The sequence below is a fragment of the Castanea sativa genome, chromosome 4, assembly GCF_040712315.1.
Source record: "Castanea sativa cultivar Marrone di Chiusa Pesio chromosome 4, ASM4071231v1".
Taxonomy (NCBI): Eukaryota; Viridiplantae; Streptophyta; class Magnoliopsida; order Fagales; family Fagaceae; genus Castanea; species Castanea sativa.
Window position 1 is genome coordinate 6,680,701 of NC_134016.1, and position 19,805 is coordinate 6,700,505.

The following is a 19,805-nucleotide window of genomic DNA, read 5'->3' on the forward strand; positions in this document are numbered from 1 at the left end:
CAAGAATTGGGCAGAAGAGATTTATAAAAATCAAGATGAGAATTCAATAGACACAAAAATACCTGGCAAAGAATATTGATCTCGTCATCCGATCTTTCTGTATCTGGAATGTCATAATACTGAGAAACACAGCCAAGATACTCAAGGAGCTTCCTTCTTAAGACTCCCTCCTTTCTATCTGAATTAGGTGGTGCATATCCCTGTTGTCAGTTCATTTTAAATTTCAAACAAGCAACAAACTTGATTTCAATAGGAGAATTCAGGGGACAAGCCAGATTTGCTTAGCCTCTGATCTTAGATGTGATGGTCCATCCAATGCATGCACTACAAATGAGACTTTTTGTTCCAAGCAATAGATAGATGACAACTTAAACCCCATGGATTTAAAAAAGGATAAAAAACACATGTAAAGCTTGTCCAATCGACATAGTAATTTCTTCCAACTCAAGACTCAGCCCCACTTAGATTAGGTTGGTCTCTGAACTTAAATTTGATGGTCCATCCAATAAATGCACTAAAAAGAGCTTTTTTGTGATATAAGACAACTGAAACCACATTGGGTAAAAGGGGGAACTAACAAATACATAAACCCTGTGAAATCCATTTGGTAATTTCTTCCTACTCAAGATTCAGTCCCACAGAGACAAATAGAAAAAAGGCAACACATGCTAAAAGCAAATAAGATAAACGATAAATCTCAGACTGTAGATTCACTAAAACATTCCAAATCTCACAATGTTTCCCAATGTTACTCATAAATGTGTCCACCAGTGTTTGCGTTAATGTGTTTATCAAGCTCACTGGCTCTTAAAAATTTTACTTAAGAAGGTAACTACCTACCAGAAAAAAGAAAGTTCTTATAATAAATTACAGGGTAAAATACTATTTTGGTCCCTAAGCTTTACCAAAAGTTTGTTTTTGGTCCCCAAACTTTAAAAAGTTCTTTTGGTAAAGTTTAGGGACCAAAATAGTATTTTACCCTAAATTATATAACAACAACAATGCCTTAGTCCCAAAACTATGGAGTGAGCTATGGATTATCAATAGACTAATCAAGGTTGTTTACATGTATTCTTTTATGCCATTCTATCCAATCAAAAATCATACTCTTAGTTACCCCCTTATTAACAGATCCTTTTTTACTACTTCTACTAGCGTAAAGTTTTTCAAATAAATGATCTTCAGCAAAATTGGATAAGGATAGAAGCATGATCAACAAAAGGTGCCATCACATAAGAAATAAAGGAGCATTTACTAGCCATATTATAACTTTATAAGGCAAAAACAAGGTCTAAACTTTTGTAACATAAGAATGAAGGGAGCATTTAATAGCTAATATTACCCTTTGTGAATTATCATCTATGTAGCACTAACATCTTCTATAAAAATGTTTTCATTATCAGTCTAATAAAACCAAAAAATTTTAAATCCAATTTGAAAGCTTTCCACTGAAACCAACATCTCTAATTGTACACCAAGAAACATTTGATTATAAGTCTGAAATTTACTTCTAAGACTAAGCAACTTTGAATTACAAGCCCTATATTTCCAGTCATCATGCTTTTTAAAACTTATAGCTAATATTAGAGAACTCAAACTTACCAAAAGAAGCCTCCACACATCAGGGCGCATATAATCTGGTATTCCACTCCAAGCTAACTCACGTAACTTCTCTACAAAATGAATTTCAAAAAGGAAATGTTATAGCTCTCAAATTGTACTTAACATTAAAATTATGGAACTTCTAAACCCCACAAGCAAGAGAGAGGGAAAATTAGAGAGATCCTAACCTCTATTATAACCAAATTGAAATTTCTACAGGTATTTCGTACAAAAATTCAAAATAGAAACATCCGCTTCCCAGAAAATTACAATTTGAAATTTAAGAAATCAAAGTCTACAAAAGAGGAGATGGTGGCAGTGCTATGAGTGCTCAATCACCAGTAAACTGTGCACAACAACAATAAACTCAAGCTCAAACAGAGGCAACTGTACAATTTCAAATGTACAGTAACAAGTATGCCAAAAAGTGTAATGTTAAGATAAAGAGAATGTCACTATCTATTAAGATGGGATTGTGTTAATGACATTTGTGTTATTATTTGGCTTGCTAATACTCTGGGCTTCTTCCTACATTACGAGTAAAATTCAAACTTATTAAATTCTCAATAATTAAACTTTTATACATCGTGTGTTTAAAAAATAAAAATATAAATAAAGAGCACAAGAATGAGGGAAAATGGATGTCACTATTACCTCTGCTGCCTTGGCCAAGCAATCACTTAGCCAGCTTCATTGTATGAGAAGCTCCTTTCATACTCTGTAGACTGTTCCTGTGAGCTTGAGTCATCTAGTGGATCTGATCTCCTAGTCAGTAATATTTTAACAGGATTACTGCAGCCTTTGAGCAGCCTAGATCGGCCAAAAATTAAAGATTAAGAAACAACTTATAGAACAACAAACAAAATCATTGATTCTTTAGAAAAAAAATTACAACATCAGAATTGAGATACTAAAGCAACAGTTTTATGAAGTATTTCTTATCAGGAATTACACAAACAACCAATGCTTCTTAAACCCACCATCTTACCCTCTACCTTGTTGTTACAATGCAAGGAACAGCTATATGAAGCATTTTTTTTTTTTTTTTTTTTTGATAGGTAATCAGAAAAAATAATATTAATGAAAAAACAATATGAGAAAAGTACAAGATGTTCATGATGGAAAAAAAAAAAAAAAAAAAAAAGAGCAAACAGCACAACACAAAGAGGGGAATCAGGAAACTAAACTGATTCCATTTATATGAAGCATTATATGGGTAAAATATCCAAATATTAGACACAATCATTCCATTTATAGATATCAAGTAATAAGCTTTCTTCCTAAACTGACTAACTCCAAACACTTAAACTGATTGAAAATTACATAATCAAAAATATGAGTCCTGTTCAATGTCTTAGGCAGCCTACTCCAATGTGAATCTAACCAGTTTGAGAACAGAGCGCATGAAAACCAAATCTAAGAAATAAAAACAAATAAATAAATGGCAGTGATATTGGAGGAAAGAAATATGCATTGCATATTTATGTCAAGCATAATGGTAAGTTTTCACAGAAACTCAAAATTAAGCACACAAGTAACCCACTAGAGAGAGGATAAAAAGTCAATTTCTGCAGCCCCATTTTGGCATAGATCAGCAAGTCCACATTTTTCTTATAAAGTAAGCAAATCAGGTAAAATGAATTTCCTATAACTAATTCTCAATTCCATTATATGACAGAGCGAACTTAGAACACCAAGAAAAATAAGGGACCTAGAATCCCAATCAAAATGTTTTCTCACACTTTCTCAGCAACCAGACACAGCAGAAGTTAATGATATCACCCAATGCCAATGCATAGAACCTATCAATTGCAAAACTTTCCTCACTGATCTCTACCAAATACATCAAAATCAACAAGACCCACATGAATTTTCTCAACCATATCACAGAATTTGAGAGATCAAAAGTTATAACTCATAAATTAAAACTAATATCCAAATGGGTTTTCCGAATCCAATACAAAAGACCCATTTGCAAGTCAGAATCGATAAGTCCCCGAAAACCTTCATTATGAATGTTTTAAGCAAATAGGGTTTTGAAATATGAAGGTAAATTGAACCAAATAAGAGTGAGAAAATTAGAAATGAGAAAACTTGGGCATACCCTTGAACATTCCCGAGGGTCTGGTTGAATCTGGAATCAAGGCTTGTGAGAGTGCTCTCTTTCTTTCTCTGATCTTCTGGGTTGTTGCTGAGCAAAAACTGCTGTGCAAAAACCATGCTCTCTATTTCTGTTTTGCCTTGTATTTTTTTTTTTTTTTTTTAAGAAATAATTACAAGGTGCTGCTAACAGCTGCTCTAGCCCTTTCTCCTAGAGCCCTTTCTCCTAGATCCAAGTGCTTTCTGCATAAGGAAGATAAGTACTTTGTCTATGTATGGGAATGTGACAATTCATCTTCAAGCTTTTGGCTTTTGGCTTGTATTTATTAGTCCATATTTTAGTTTTCTCTTACGACCAAAGAATAAGAAAGCCTCAACAACATGCGGTAATAAACTAATAATAAAAATAAAAAAAAGCAAATGATGTACTTGACTTTAATAATGATTTTTTATGTGTATTATTGGAAATAATAATTATTGAGAGAAGATGTTTTTGTTAGATTAGATACATTTGAATTATAGAGAATGGGGAAACTTTAAATTAAGCAAAAAAGAAAATCTTTTTTGCTCTTTTAGAGTTTAGTGTAAATTATTTTCATTGATTTATTTTGCTTAATAATAGAGTTTTATCCAAAATAAAATTAAAAAAAATAAAAGTTATACATAAACATCACGTTGTGTTAAAAAATAGGGAAGATAAATGAAAAAGAAATGCCTATATAATATGTGAATAATTCTCCTAGTTTTATCAAAATTAAGTAAATCTCAAACAGATCCTTTATAATCAAAATATATTATATTTGACAAGAAATTATAGAGAGGAGTCCTAATACTCAAGGGTTTGGGCAAAGATGGAGTTGTCACGTGATTATAAATTCATGAACTGTTCTTTGACTCCCATAGTTCTATGTAGAGGTTTAATTTAACTAGACTGTAAGTCCGAAGTTATAGTACATGCTTAAAAAATGAACATCTGAGTTTGCATTATCTAATGGCCCAGATTCTAGTTATACCTCTTAACCATATTCTAAATAAGCATCCCCCTAAATGTGATCTTTCCTAAATATACATAATATTTTTATATAAACAAACTAAATAGTCACTCAAAGTTTTACCTAAAAACTAACATTATTTGGGTGGGTGTTCCTAATTCTAGGGCTCATCCTCTTTTTTTTAGGGGATAATTCTAGGGCTCAAACCTAGTTGTATGTGTTTATCATTTATTAAACATTTACCTTAAGCATGTGATTGTTCAATAATTAAAATGAAGGAATTGGAAATATACACGTGACCAAAATATTAAAATGGAAAAATCAATTAAATATGAGAGCATTTACATTGAATGTGCCAAAATAGCCAAAACACTATTTTAGCAACTGAAACACTAAAAAAAGATCTACATCCAATGAGCTATATCTAAAAAATTTTAACAACCCACTGTAGTAAACTACTAGCTTTAGTGCTATAGTAAACTACTACCTCATCTGCAATAGGGTTGTTAAATTGACTTTTTAGTCAATTTAGCAACCAATACTAAACAACTTCTACAGCAAAGAAGCCAAAATTTTAAAAACATTTTGAGTTTGAGCTACAATGAGCTACTATCTCTAGCAGTTTACTGTAGCTTAAAACACAAAACAAAAAAATAATTTTTTAATGTGGGGTGTTAAAAAAATAGTATTGTAATGTGTTGATGGTCGTGATTGTTGTTTATTGTGTTAAATATATTATATTATTATATTATTAATATTATTTTAATGTGTTGGATATTAAAATAAAACATTTGATATTTGTTGTATTATAAAGTGAGATGTTAAAATAGATAAAGTGATGTTTTGAGTTACTAAAAACTATATTTTTTAGCAACTTTGCTATGAATGCTCTTAGTAATTACTATAGCAACAAGTTAAACATAAACCTAATTTTTTTTATTTAATTTTCTCTCTCTCTTTCATGCATAAAGAAGGAATAGTTAAATGAAATGGTAAAATAATAGAGTATAAGAAGTAGGGTGTATTGTTTTTTTTTTTTTTTTTTTTTTTTATACAAGATAGAATTCTACTTTATCCTAATCTAAGTGTATATGTGTGTGAAGCTCCCTCTTGGAGACTTGAACTCCGGCCCTTGCCCCCTACACTCCACAAGTATAACCCCACAAGTACTTATACTTGTGGAGTGACTATCGCACCAAGGATGTACTGTTAATAGTATGCTAAACTAGATAAAATAGCTTTTAAGTGTATTAAATGTTAAATTTTTTAACACATTGAATGTGTTTGTGGGCTTAGTCTTAAGTAGGAATTCTTTTTCGATTCTTGTTTCTTTTTTGAGAGGACTATTAAAAGGATTTTTTTTTGGGAGAAGAAGCAGGAATTAATTCTAAATTACTACATTAAACTAGACACTTTACTACTATACTCAAACATAAAGGAACGAAAACAAAGCAGAAAAACTAAAGATAAAAGCTTAAAGACCAAAAATAAAGAAAAAGTTTGAAAACTAAAGACAAAATATTAAAGCCTAAAATAAAATAAAAATAAATATAAATATTGAAACTAAATAAAGAGACACACCCAGATGATTTCAATGATACTCTTGGTGTGCATTTGGTTGAGGATAAAAAATGAAAAAAATTTCACTATTCAGTTTATTTTTACTACTATTTATGAGTTCCATTGCATTTTTTGGCACTATTTATGAGCAACCCCACTACATTATTTCAACTAATTTTTACTTTTATCTACAGTATTTTTAGCAATAATTTTTCAATTTTAGCAAAATAAACAATATTTAGGCCTCATAGAAGAACCTCTTTACCAATTATAGCGCAATAATGCATGAAAAGAAAATTTTAAATAAAATGACAAAAATCATGTTTGAAACTATTGTAAGCACTAAGAACATTCACATCAAGAATGCTAAAAACTATAGCCTTTAATAATTTAAAAGCTTACTTTATTTATTTTAACACTTTATTTTACAATATACCTAAAGGTTTTTTATTTACCCCCTTCATTAAAATATTATTTCTTTATTTATTTTTATTCTCAATGCATTTCTTCCTCTCTCTTTCTCTGTGCATTTGTCTTCTCCCTAACAAAAACAACCAACCACCACATACGGCTACTGCCAACCACAACCGTCATCGGAAAACCCAAGCCACCATCAAAAAACCCAAGCCACTACAAAACAGAAACCCATTGCAAAACTGAGACCATCGAAACCCAATCCACTGCAAAATCGAAACCCACTGCCACTGCCCACACCCACTGCCACTACCACCACCACCTACAACCTCAAACCCCAACCACTAAAATCACAAACAATTCACAAACCCAAAACCAAATCACAAACCTAAAACCAAATCATAAAACTCAAACCCACAACCGCCGAACCAACTAAGAACAAACAAATCACAAACTCAGATCCACGAAGAATAGAAAAAACAAAAACAAAAACATCAAAATGCATGAAGCACCACGGTGAGAGAGAGGGACAAGCTAGAGAACCAATTGGTCAACGATAGGTGGTGAGGCCAAGTGGAGTCATTGGGATATGGCGCCTCTGCCGGGTTTTGATTCGGAGTCTAAGTTCTTCAGGTGGACTGGAGCTTTGAGAAGATTGAGAGAGAGAGGCATGGGTTGAGGGGAAGAAGAGCGTTGGTGGCGTGAGTTGAGGGAGACGCAACAAAAAAAAAGAGGACACTCAGCTACCGTTGAGAGATTAAAATATATTATTTGGTTTTAACTCTCAGCTACCGTGAGTTGCTAAAGATAGCAGCTCAGTATAGCTCAGTGTCAAAATTTTTAAAATTTAAAATCTTTGATGTAATGCTGTTTTTAGTGGGTTGGGTGCTATTATAGATTTTTAACACTTTTTAGCATTCTTAACGTGAATGCTCTTGTACTCAAGATTATGAGTTCTTAAAAATATTTTGGCCATTTTGTGTCCTGTTTGGCTGATGCTTGCTCCTTTTAATGTTGTCATTAAGGATCAGTAACTTAAGTTATAAGGTGTATACATTTGTTCCTCTATTGACTATATATGCTCGTAAATATAAGTCAAAATCCTAAAGAGAAACCATTTTATTCAACCAGCTACGGCTTGAGCCCACACACTTGCACAATAAGGATACCAAGCACACATGGGACTTAGTGCTAGCAACATGTTACATGTTACATGTTTTTTTTTTTTTTTAAATTTTTTTTTTACAAGATAAAAATTCTATTTTATCTTAATCTAAGTGTATATGCGTGTGAAGTTTTTTCCTAGAGACTTGAACTCCGGTCCTTGTTCCCCTCACACTCCACAATCACTTATACTTGTGGAGTGACCATCGCATTAAGGGTGTGCGATTGTACAGCATGTCACATGTTAAGTCACTTGCTAGGTGAAAATAAAGCCTTTTCTCGGGTTGGATAGAAAATAAAATAGTCCCCAACTCACTTCTCAGATTGTGGAGAGAGAGAGAGAGAGAGAGAGAGAAAATTCTAACTATTCAAGGTTTAATTTGTAGGTGAATTCTAAGGATGTAGTTCAAAGCATTGCAACAAACAAGACCTATGGTGACGAAACTTTTTCATCACAAAAATGTTCTTATTTCGTCACCTAAGACATATGGTGACGAAATGTCATTCACCACAAGATCTTGGTCACAAAATGTCCTGTGGCGAAAATTTTTGCCACTAACTTGTCTAATTGTTTTTAATAAAAATTATAGGTGATGAAATTATTTTGTCACTTAATATATTTTTCACTACATTATATTCAGAGATGAAATAAATTCATCACCAATTATTTTTAATTTGTAATTTTTTTATTTGACCATATTAGGTGATGAAATATTTCCTCATCAATTTCTGTTTATATTCAGAGTTCAACCTATTGGTGACAAAAAATTCCGTAACCATTTAAAAAAAAAATTTATGTTCTTTATGTTAACGGGTCATTACATTAAATTAACTTGTTCATTTTCAATCACATTCATAAATAAATCATTCATACAATCTTTCCAGCCTCATTCATAAACAAATCATCCATACAATCTAAAAAGTAAATAAAAAATAATTATACTATTAAATCCATTAAAATTGTTTACAAAACAATTACAACAATATATATATATATATATATATATATATATATATATATATATATATATATATATATATATGTGGGGGGCAAAAAGATCCTGATGGGAACGTGGGCCTTTTGGGCCGTGTTAAGGAAGGCCGACCTGATCCTGGGTTTAGAAATTGTTAGTACTATGGGTCGGCCCATACGCCGAGGATCCGAGGATCCAGCCGAGGGTGACCTTATCCTCAGATGAACACCGAAGAATTCGGGATTTCATAGTAAAGATTAGGGGATGACATGGTTAAGACCAATGGTTAAAAGAAGGAACCCTAGAACGCCCCAGAAGTACCGATGTTGAAGAAATGTCAAAGATAAAGGCTACTACCTCCACATTAAAGACCCTGCACCTACCACCCTGGCCGCATTTATGGGAAAATGACACCTGAACAGTAGAAGAGAAGCTTCTGGTTACTATTCAAAGGCACTGAGAAGGGAAATATCTAGGCTAAGGGGGAGGTGGGGCAACACGTGTACAAAGTGTTCAAAAGAGGAGTATTTAAGGAGGAACCTGGAAGAGAAATAGGGAGACTTTTTGTAACCTAAAAAGAAAGAAAAGACTAAGAAAGGGATATAATATAAGAACAGCTCTCGGCTTACGTCCGAGGAGGCCAATTTACAATATTCCTTATTGTTTCCAAGTATTCACAATCCTTAGTTTGTCATTTAATCCCCACATACTTCTAACCTGGGTTTCAAGCCCACACTCTACAAATTCATATTGTTTAAGGCTCATTGGGCCTGGGCCCGTAACTGTTCTTGGGGCCAGGTGCACTTGTGCACTTACAATTGGCGCCGTCTGTGGGAATCTAGTCTAGAAGAGGTAGGGATATTATGGCAGGCTTAGGCTCTCACCATGCAGAGCCACAAGGATCACAACCGGAAGATCATTTCCAACGTCTTGAACATCGTAGGGATCTTGAGGGAAGCGTCCATACAGAATACCCAGGGGCTAGCCATACTCATGGAGGGGGTAGCACTACCCATGATGGGGTTCTAAATCCATGCAGAGGGAAATCAATCGTTTGAAGAGGAAGTTACGCCGCGCGAAACGTAAGGTTTCCCCGTCCTCGTCTAGTTCTTCTTCAGAGAAGGATAGGGGACCTGGCTACAGTTCAAGGTCATGTTCCCCCACCAGCGCAACATCCTCCGGTGAGGAGGACGACCAGCCAACCCGCAGACGTAAGAAGCTTCGTTCTAGGGGCTTAGGCAATGATACCATGAGTAGGGCGTTGCACCAACTCTCTAGATCTCCGTTTTCACGGAGGATTGAGAGGGGGAGGCTTCCCAGGAGGTTCACCCAGCCCACCTTTACCATATACAATGGCCGGACTGATCCGGTGGAGCACGTGAGTCACTTCAACCAGAGGATGGCAGTGCACTCTCACAACGAGACTTTGATGTGTAAAGTCTTCCCCTCTAGCTTGGGACCTGTGGCTATGAGATGGTTTAACGGTCTCAAATCAGGATCTGTAGGCTCATTTGGGGAGCTAACTAGGGCATTTGCTTCGCGGTTCATTACGTGTAGCAGAGTCCCTCGGCCATTGGACTCGTTGCTATCCATGGTCATGAAGGAAGGGGAGACACTGAAAGCATACTCCGACCGATACTGGGAGATGTTTAATGAAATAGACGGCGACTTTGATGAGGTGGCGCTTAATACCTTTAAGGTGGGTCTCCCTACTGATCACGACCTAAGAAAGTCCTTGACGAAAAAGCCTGTCCGCAGCGTACGTCGTCTTATGGATCGTATTGATGAATATAAAAGGGTAGAGGAAGACCAGCAGCAGGGAAAAGGAAAGGAGAAGGTTATCCCACAGGAGAGAAGGGATTTCAGGTCGGACAGATATCACAACAACAAGCCGATGAGGGATTATTTCGGACAATCCGGCTCGGCAGCACCTCAGGCTGTAAATACTATGTTCCGAGAACCAGTGCATCAGTTATTAGAAAAGGTTCGTAAGGAACCCTTCTTCAAATGGCCCGGCAAGATGGCAGGGGACCCTGCGAGAAGAAATCAAAACCTTTTCTGTCAGTATCATCAGGATGTGGGTCACACTACTGAGAACTGTCGGACCCTGTGGAACCATCTAGAGCAGCTCGTCGGTGAGGAAAAGTTAAAGCAGCACTTGTGTCAGCCCACTGGGCAGGTCAGTCAAGTTGGTTCAAACAACCAGAGGAACAGTTCATCTCAGCCAGCATTGGGGACAATTAATGTTATCTTCGCTGCACCTGGTAGGACCGGCTCAGGTCCCACTAGGGTGATGGCGGTTTCCCATCCGCAGGCCGAGGATGGGGGTAGCAGGCCGAAGAGATTAAAGGGCACTTTACCTGTCTTGGGTTTCTCCGAGGAGGACAAAGTAGGGACTATCCAGCCCCATGACGATGCTCTTGTGGTTACCCTCAGGATAGGAAACTATGATGTGAGGAGGGTGATGATAGATCAGGGCAGCGGTGCAGATATCATGTACCCCGATCTATTTAAAGGGCTAAGATTGGAGTTGGAAGATTTAACCCCTTACGACTCCCCACTTATAAGCTTCGAAGGAAGGGCCGTTGTGCCGAAGGGACAGATCCGTTTACCCGTTCAATCCGGCACAGAAACGGTTGAGGTAGATTTCATTGTGGTTGACGCGTACTCTCCATATACAGCCATCCTCGCCAGGCCATGGCTGCACGCTTTGGGAGCTGTCTCCTCTACCTTACATGTTAAGGTGAAATTCCCCTCGGGGGAGCATGTTAAGGAAATCCTCGGCAGCCAGGTAGTGGCTAGGCAATGCATATCGGCTGCGGTGCTTCGTCAGTCGGAAATTGAGTCATCAACCTTGCCCAACCAGGAGTCATAGCAATTAACAGCTCCGGAGGCATCTGGAGCGATGACAGGAGACGAGGCTGTTTGTGAGGAGTTAGAGAAGTTTATAATAACAGACGATCCAGAGAGGTTCTTCCAAGTTGGCATACTTTTGCCACACTAAGAGAAGATGGAGTTGTTGAAATTTCTGAAGGATAATTTAGATGTTTTTGCGTGGGACCCCTATGAGGCTCCAGGCGTAGATCCGAATTTTATTTGTCATCGATTAAACGTCAATCCTGCCGTCGTTCCGAGAAGGCAGCCACCTCGGCGATCTTCCCGAGAACATTCTGAGGCTGTGAAGGAAGAGGTTCTTAAACTCAAAAGGGCGGGGGCTATCAAAGAGGTTTTCTACCCTGAATGGTTGGCTCATACTGTTGTTGTTAAAAAGAAGAACGGCAAATGGAGAGTATGTGTGGACTTTACTGATCTGAACAAGGCCTGTCCTAAAGATTCGTTCCCAATGCCACGGATTGATCAACTGGTAGATGCTACTGTTGGACACCCTCGGATGAGTTTCTTGGACGCCTTCCAGGGTTACCACCAAATTCCCTTGGCGTTAGAGGATCAGGAGAAGACTGCTTTCATTACTCCAACCGGGAACTATCATTATAAGGTCATGCCATTTGGATTAAAAAATGCTGGGGCTACTTATCAAAGAATGATGACCCGAATGTTTGAACAGCAACTGGGGAAAACCATCGAAGTGTACGTGGATGATATGGTGGTGAAGAGTAAGACAGTACCTTCGCACATGACAGATCTGGCCGACACCTTCTAGATGCTAAGGAAGTATAAATTGCGCCTTAACGCCTCCAAGTGTTCTTTTGGCGTGGGATCTGGGAAGTTCTTGGGATTTATGATTACTCATAGGGGCATAGAGGTAAACCCAGTGCAAGTTAAGGCTATTCAGAATTTGCAACCGCCTAGGAACCCAAAAGAGATTCAGAAATTGACTGAAATGATTGCTGCGTTGAATAGATTTATTTCTCGGTCAGCTGACCGGTGTCGTTCTTTCTTTCAGTTGTTGCACAAGTGGAAAGGATTTCAATGGACCGAGGACTGCGAATTAGCTTTCCAACAGCTTAAGCAATATCTTTCTCGGCCACCTATTTTATCTCGCCCTGAGATGGACGAGGTTTTATTCGCTTATCTGGCCGTGGCTATTCACGCGGTGAGCTTAGTCCTTATAAGGAATGAAAGCGGAGTACAGAGACCGATCTACTACGTTAGTAAGTCCTTGAATGAGGCCGAGGTGCGCTATCTGCCCTTGGAAAAAGCACTTCTGGCTGTAGTCCACGCCACGCGCAAACTTACTCATTATTTCCAATCTCATACTGTGGTTGTTTTGACCCAGTTGCCTCTTAAGGCTGTGTTGCGTAGTGCTGATTATTCTGGCAGGGTGGCAAAATGGGGAACCATTTTGGGAGCCTTTGATGTTAAATACAGGCCTCGCACATCGGTAAAGGGACAGGTCCTCGCTGATTTGGTGGCAGAGTTTACTGAACCATTGTTAGAAGAAACTTCAAAAGAAGCACACATGGGTGAAAAATCAGTTGGTGTGATCACAGACGTATCGCCCTCGGTTTGGAGAGTTTATGTGGATGGGGCTGCTAATCAAAAAGGGTCTGGTGTTGGACTTGTTCTAATGTCCCCTGAAGGAATTGTCTTCGAAAAATCTTTGAGATTGGCCTTCTCGGCTACTAATAACGAGGCCGAGTATGAAGCAGTCTTGGTAGGCATGCAAATGGTACATAAGTTGGGTGGCAAGGAAATCCACGTGTTCTCGGACTCTCAGTTAGTGGTCGGCCAGGTCATGGGAACCATGGAGGCTAGAGACCCCAGAATGCAGGAATATTTGGCCCAGGTCAAACGCCAGCAGGCTGAATTTGACTCCTTTGCCTTAGCTCACGTTTCTAGGAGTGGAAACACTCATGCAGATTCCTTGGCTACGTTGGTAACATCCTCGGCTCAAGGTTTACCAAGGGTTATCCTCGTTCAGGATTTGGTAGAACTTTCTCTTGTAACTGCTAACGCACCTCGCATCCATCTAATAAAGCCTGGTCCTAGTTGGATGGATTCGATCATATCTTTTCTTAAAAATGACATTCTTCCCGAAGCCAAGGTTGAAGCAGAAAAGGTACGTCGAAAGGCGCCGCGTTTCTGGTTGTCCGAGGATCAGAAGCTATACAAACGATCCTTTTCAGGACCGTACTTGTTGTGTGTACACCCTGAATCAACAGAAGCATTACTGGAGGAATTGCATGAGGGAATTTGTGGGAGCCACACTGGGGGAAGGTCCTTAGCCCATAGAGCCCTGACTCAGGGTTATTGGTGGCCCAATATGCAGAGGGAGGCTCAGGACTATGCCAGAAAATGTGATCAATGTCAGAGGTTCGCCCCTAATATCCACCAACCTGGAGGGGTTCTTAACCCTCTCTCCAGCCCTTGGCCTTTCGCACAATGGGGCTTGGACATTGTAGGGCCATTTCCGAGAGCTGCTGGCAACAAAAGATGGTTGCTCGTGGGAACAGACTACTTCACTAAATGGGTTGAAGCTGAGCCCTTAGCCAATATACGAGATGTTGATTCCAAGAAATTTATATGGAAAAATATTGTCACTAGATTCGGAATACCACACACACTCATCTCTGATAATGGTGTCCAGTTCGATAGTAGGGCTTTTAGGAAGTATTGTGGTGACATGGGTATCATAAACAGCTATTCCACCCCAGTTTACCCTCAAGAAAATGGACAAGCCGAGGCAGTTAACAAGGTCATAGTTAACGGGCTCAAGAAGAGGTTGGACGATGCGAAAGGCAGATGGGTAGAAGATCTCCCTCATGTCCTGTGGACGTATCGGACCACACCGCGCAGGTCCACTGGAGAAACGCCATTCTCTATGACGTATGGTGCCGAGGCGGTGATACCATTGGAATCTGGTTTTCCTACTCTAAAGACAAGTTCTTTTAGCCCAGAGAATAACAAGGGACTTCTAGAGAAAGATCTTGATTTACCTGAGGAACGACGTGAGGCAGCTATGGTCCAAATGACTTATTATCAGCAGAAGCTAAAACGAGGATATGATGCCCATGTGAAGCTAAGACCACTTGCACCTGGTGATCTTGTATTAAGGAAAGTTGTAGGCACTTCTAAGAACCCAGCTTGGGGTAAGCTGGGACCTAACTGGGAAGGCCCCTATCGCATTGTTTCAGTAGCAGGCATAGGGTCATATAGGCTAGCTGATCTAGACGAACGAATTGTGCCACGTCCATGGAATGTAAATAATCTTAGAAGGTATTATTATTAATGAAATGAGCTTTTGTCAGTTCGTATTTCAAAGTTATGAGTAGCTCTGACGCTCGCAGTTATCAATTTTAAGAATCAAACAGAAACTTGGTTAAGTGCAGTCCTCGGACCACAAACCTTGTGGAAATTGATGTCTTGTCATTTGTTAAACAGAACCTTAGTTATGTCGGGTCTTCGGACCTCCTACTTTGGGAAAATTAACGTTTGAAGTTACAATTTTAAGAATCAAACAGAAACTTGGTTAAGTGCAGTCCTCGGACCACAAACCTTGTGGAAATTGATGTCTTGTCATTTGTTAAACAGAACCTTAGTTATGTCGGGTCTTCGGACCTCCTACTTTGGGAAAATTAACATTTGAAGTTACAATTTTTAGAATCAAACAGAAACTTGGTTAAGTGCAGTCCTCGGACCACAAACCTTGTGGAAATTGATGTCTTGTCATTTGTTAAACAGAACCTTAGTTATGTCGGGTCTTCGGACCTCCTACTTTGGGAAAATTAACATTTGAAGTTACAATTTTAAGAATCAAACGAAACTTGGTTAAGTGCAGTCCTCGGACCACAAACCTTGTGGAAATTGATGTCTTGTCATTTGTTAAACAGAACCTTAGTTATGTCGGGTCTTCGGACCTCCTACTTTGGGAAAATTAACGTTTGAAGTTACAATTTTAAGAATCAAACAGAAACTTGGTTAAGTGCAGTCCTCGGACCACAAACCTTGTGGAAATTGATGTCTTGTCATTTGTTAAACAGAACCTTAGTTATGTCGGGTCTTCGGACCTCCTACTTTGGGAAAATTAACGTTTGAAGTTACAATTTTTAGAATCAAACAGAAACTTGGTTAAGTGCAGTCCTCGGACCACAAACCTTGTGGAAATTGATGTCTTGTCATTTGTTAAACAGAACCTTAGTTATGTCGGGTCTTCGGACCTCCTACTTTGGGAAAATTAACATTTGAAGTTACAATTTTTAGAATCAAACAGAAACTTGGTTAAGTGCAGTCCTCGGACCACAAACCTTGTGAAAATTGATGTCTTGTCATTTGTTAAACAGAACCTTAGTTATGTCGGGTCTTCGGACCTCCTACTTTGGGAAAATTAACGTTTGAAGTTACAATTTTAAGAATCAAACAGAAACTTGGTTAAGTGCAGTCCTCGGACCACAAACCTTGTGGAAATTGATGTCTTGTCATTTGTTAAACAGAACCTTAGTTATGTCGGGTCTTCGGACCTCCTACTTTGGGAAAATTAACATTTGAAGTTACAATTTTTAGAATCAAACAGAAACTTGGTTAAGTGCAGTCCTCGGACCACAAACCTTGTGGAAATTGATGTCTTGTCATTTGTTAAACAGAACCTTAGTTATGTCGGGTCTTCGGACCTCCTACTTTGGGAAAATTAACATTTGAAGTTACAATTTTTAGAATCAAACAGAAACTTGGTTAAGTGCAGTCCTCGGACCACAAACCTTTTGGAAATTGGTGCCTTGTCATGTGTTAAACAGAACCTCAGTTATGTTGGGTCTTCGGACCTCCTACTTTGGGGAATTTTACTTTTGAAGTTATAACCTTTAATAATCAAATGGAGAATTGATTGAGTCTTATTTTCTGACCACAACTTTTATCAAAGTCATTCCCTTATTATGTCTGGATGTTAATGCGTTACTGTTTATTAACTCGGATCTTACATCTTACTAGAAACAGAGCTACGCATTACAAGGGTTTAATCGTTATATGAGGCCCTCTCTTCTTCTTAATCGAGGCATTGTTCAAATATATTAACCATGTCACCTTTTATTGAATCTTTAATAATATACGCATGATTATGTGGAAGTTATGATTGTGCAATCCTTGGAGTTAGATTTGTGTACTCTGAGAAACTTTTGCTATGACTTAATGAGAAGCTTTTGTAATAAGTACAAAAAGAATAAAGTAAAAATAGATATAACCCAAGTGAAAAGCAAACGAAATTGTTCTTCATTAATCTGTTAACTGTACATTACATATATAATTCAAAAATGGAAAAAGAGAAGCCCTAAGCTAAAGTCCTAAGCTTGTGGAGGAGGATCTTGCTGAGAGGTACTGGTGCCCTCGGTCTTTCTCAACTCCAGCTCAAAGGGAGTCAAGACTTGCTTTCCCTTATCTGCTGTCTTCGTTGAAAGGACGTTGGGTTCCGCTGTCTGGCTCAAGTCTTTCTCTGCATCCCCTCCTCCTTCCTTCTCTTTGTGGGAACCAGAGGGTTCTGTAGGATCAGGAATCTGCTGTGGGACCACCGGAGGAAGGGCAGAAAGAGTTGTCTCGGGGGTAGGAGTTGCAGCAGGAGCCTCTTCAATCTCCTGTATTTCCAGAGGAAGCCAAACGTTCTCGGACTTCCTCAGATCCGAAGATGGAGGAACTCCTGCTACGTTTAAAACTTCCCCCCATACTTTTTGACAGTATTCCCGGCATAAAGCCGCGAATTCCTCTGTCAGCTGCTCCTCTGCGGTTGCTACCCCTTTATCGAAACTTGCCTGCTTGGCAGCTTGAAGAGAGAGTTGGAAGGAACTGGCTTCTTCCTTCATCAGCGCCAGTTGCTTTTTCAGATCCGAGCACTCCCTTTGAGCTTGGGAGAGCTCTTCATCTCTTTCACGAAGGAGCTGGCGCTGTCCTTCTATCTGGGTCTTCATGGTCTTCAAGTTTGACTCGACCCCATTTTTCTCTCTCCTCAGATCAGCCACCTCCGAGGTCAACTTCTCATTCTCAGCAAGGGCTGTGCCTAAGGACTTCTCAGTTTCCATCCTGATTTCGAGCTCAGTTCTGGCTATTTTCCGAGTGTCTTCAATAAACTTCTCAGCTACGAAGACCTCCTGAATAGCCTGTAATAAGTATGATGGAGTTAGGAACAGTAAAAAACAAATTTACTTATAAATATTGTTAAAAGGAGAAACACTTACCAGCGCTAAGTCTCTTTTTAGGGAGAGGAATAGTTGTGGCTGGCCCATTTTTTCCAAGGTCTCCATGTCCTTGGGCAGCAAGAGAGGGCGTTCCAGGACCTCGGCCAGGTGGTGGGCATGGCCTTGTTGAACCGCCCTTATACTGGACTGGCAGGAGATGGGTGCGCCGTCCAGTCTTAGATCGGGGGACCAGGTGGTCGGTGCTCGGCGCACTTCAGCCTCGTCCCTGAATTCCCCGATTTCAACCGAGCGGGCCCTACCCTTGCCCTTGTCCACCTTCTGCTGCTGGGCCGGGGGGAGTTGTTGTCGTGATTTCTTGGGGTCTTTATTAATCGTTCCCTCGTTGTCCCCCTTCCTCTTCTTCTTTGGATCCTCGGCTGGAAATTTTGGCTCAGCTGGAGGAGGGGGAGGTGGTAAGGATGGGGGAACTTGGGACGTCCCCTTCTTTTTCTCTGCCACTTTAGCAGCCCTATTCGTAAGGAGACCCTCCATTCTTCCCATGTCTTCTTCAAATTCGTCCTCGGGAAGGGCAACCACAAACCCTGCAATTCCAGAGGCCTCGGTGGCTTCTTCCTCCTCGTCGAAAAGTACCACAAACTGGTTCCCGCGAGGTCTCTCGGTGTCTTCGAGATGGAATTGATCTATCTCGTCGTCAAGTGTGTGTGAAGAAGACACCTGCTCTTCTGGAATGACAGTTGCTTGTGAGTGCACAGCAAGGGGGACTGCTGCTATTGGCCGGTTGTACAAAATGGTGTTAGGAGCGTCCGGGAGGTCGCGGTCGTCCAGAAAGTGGGGCCGAGCTACGTTTATTTTCCTTCGTCTTCGGTCGCCCGTAATTATGGCGTTCTCTATCTCCTGGAAGTCTTTGGAAAGGGGGGTGTACCCTAGAATAAGGTGAGCAGCCCGGAGTTGTAGGTCTTCACTAACGAACACCTCGGAGCGAAGTACTCGGTTTAGATCAGCGATGCTATAGTGACTCAGACGAGGACGCACGTGCTGCTTATCTGCAAAAAAGACGTCAAAACAAACAAACCTGGTCAGATTCACACAAATATTTAACAAATTTAAGTAAGTACGAATACGCATTTCTGTGTGTGTTAGGAGAAGTTGTGTTGTGGGGAGATTAATCCTACGGCGTCGCACCTGGATCCCCCCACTCAACTGGGCAGTGGAAGCCGTCGTGCCAGTTCCCAGACACGATCAAGTAGTCGTCCTTCATGCCTTTGTTTGATTTGGGCAGACAGGAGATTAGCCTAACGGTGCTGGACCGAGATTTAATGTAATAACCTACTTTAGAAAGTTTATGGGACTCATATAGGAACACGACATCGTGCCATGTGAGGTTTAAACCCATCTGCTCGTTTAGAGCATCTACACTACCTAGAACTCTAAAAACGTTTGGGAGGCATTGATCGGGACACAACCGGTGGTTGCGAAGGTACTCCCTAGTTACAGGTTTCATTGGAAGGGTCATCCCACCCTCTAGAAAGGCTATCATAGGAATGATAACCTCTCCCTCTTTCCTAGAACCGGCCACGGCTGTTGCCGGGCAGTATTTTAGTCCTACATCGCTGGGAATACGGTATTTGGCCCTAAAGCCTTCCATCCCAGTGGCGGTATCAACTAGACACTTAAACTTACCCATTGGAAAAGAACGAAATGTTAAACTCTAAAGGGGAGAGTGTTTACGAAGACAGCCGAGGACTGTATCCGAGGAGAAAGGGTTAAGAATAGAGAGAGCAAGAACTTACAAAGTTGAAGGTACAGATTTCCACGGTTTTCTGCTGGTAAAGGATGATTGTTGGTGTTTTGATGGGATTGATCCCTGAGGAATTAAATGAAGGCGCAGGTTCCCGAAGCGTCACGACGTGCGAAAAGGC

The 19,805-nt window shown here is 39.6% G+C and overlaps 1 protein-coding gene across 7 annotated transcripts in view; it reads right to left on the reverse strand.

Annotated features, from left to right (window-relative positions):
• LOC142631087 (uncharacterized) overlaps positions 1–19,805 on the reverse strand; it is a 51,273-nt gene that overhangs the window by 3,855 nt on the left and 27,613 nt on the right. For 6 of the 7 annotated variants that reach the window (XR_012843505.1, XR_012843506.1, XM_075805161.1 and 3 more), the window contains exons 1-4: positions 3,707–3,992; positions 2,257–2,412; positions 1,603–1,673; positions 63–200 (exon numbers count right to left, since the gene is read on the reverse strand). Coding sequence is in view for 4 of the 7 variants with exons in the window: in XM_075805161.1 (XP_075661276.1) it covers positions 63–200; positions 1,603–1,632 (168 nt within the window). In the remaining 3 variants the exon portion in view is untranslated. Of the gene's footprint in view, positions 1–62; positions 201–1,602; positions 1,674–2,256; positions 2,413–3,706; positions 3,993–19,805 lie in introns of those variants that run through there. The other variant, XR_012843507.1, reaches the window with a different exon arrangement.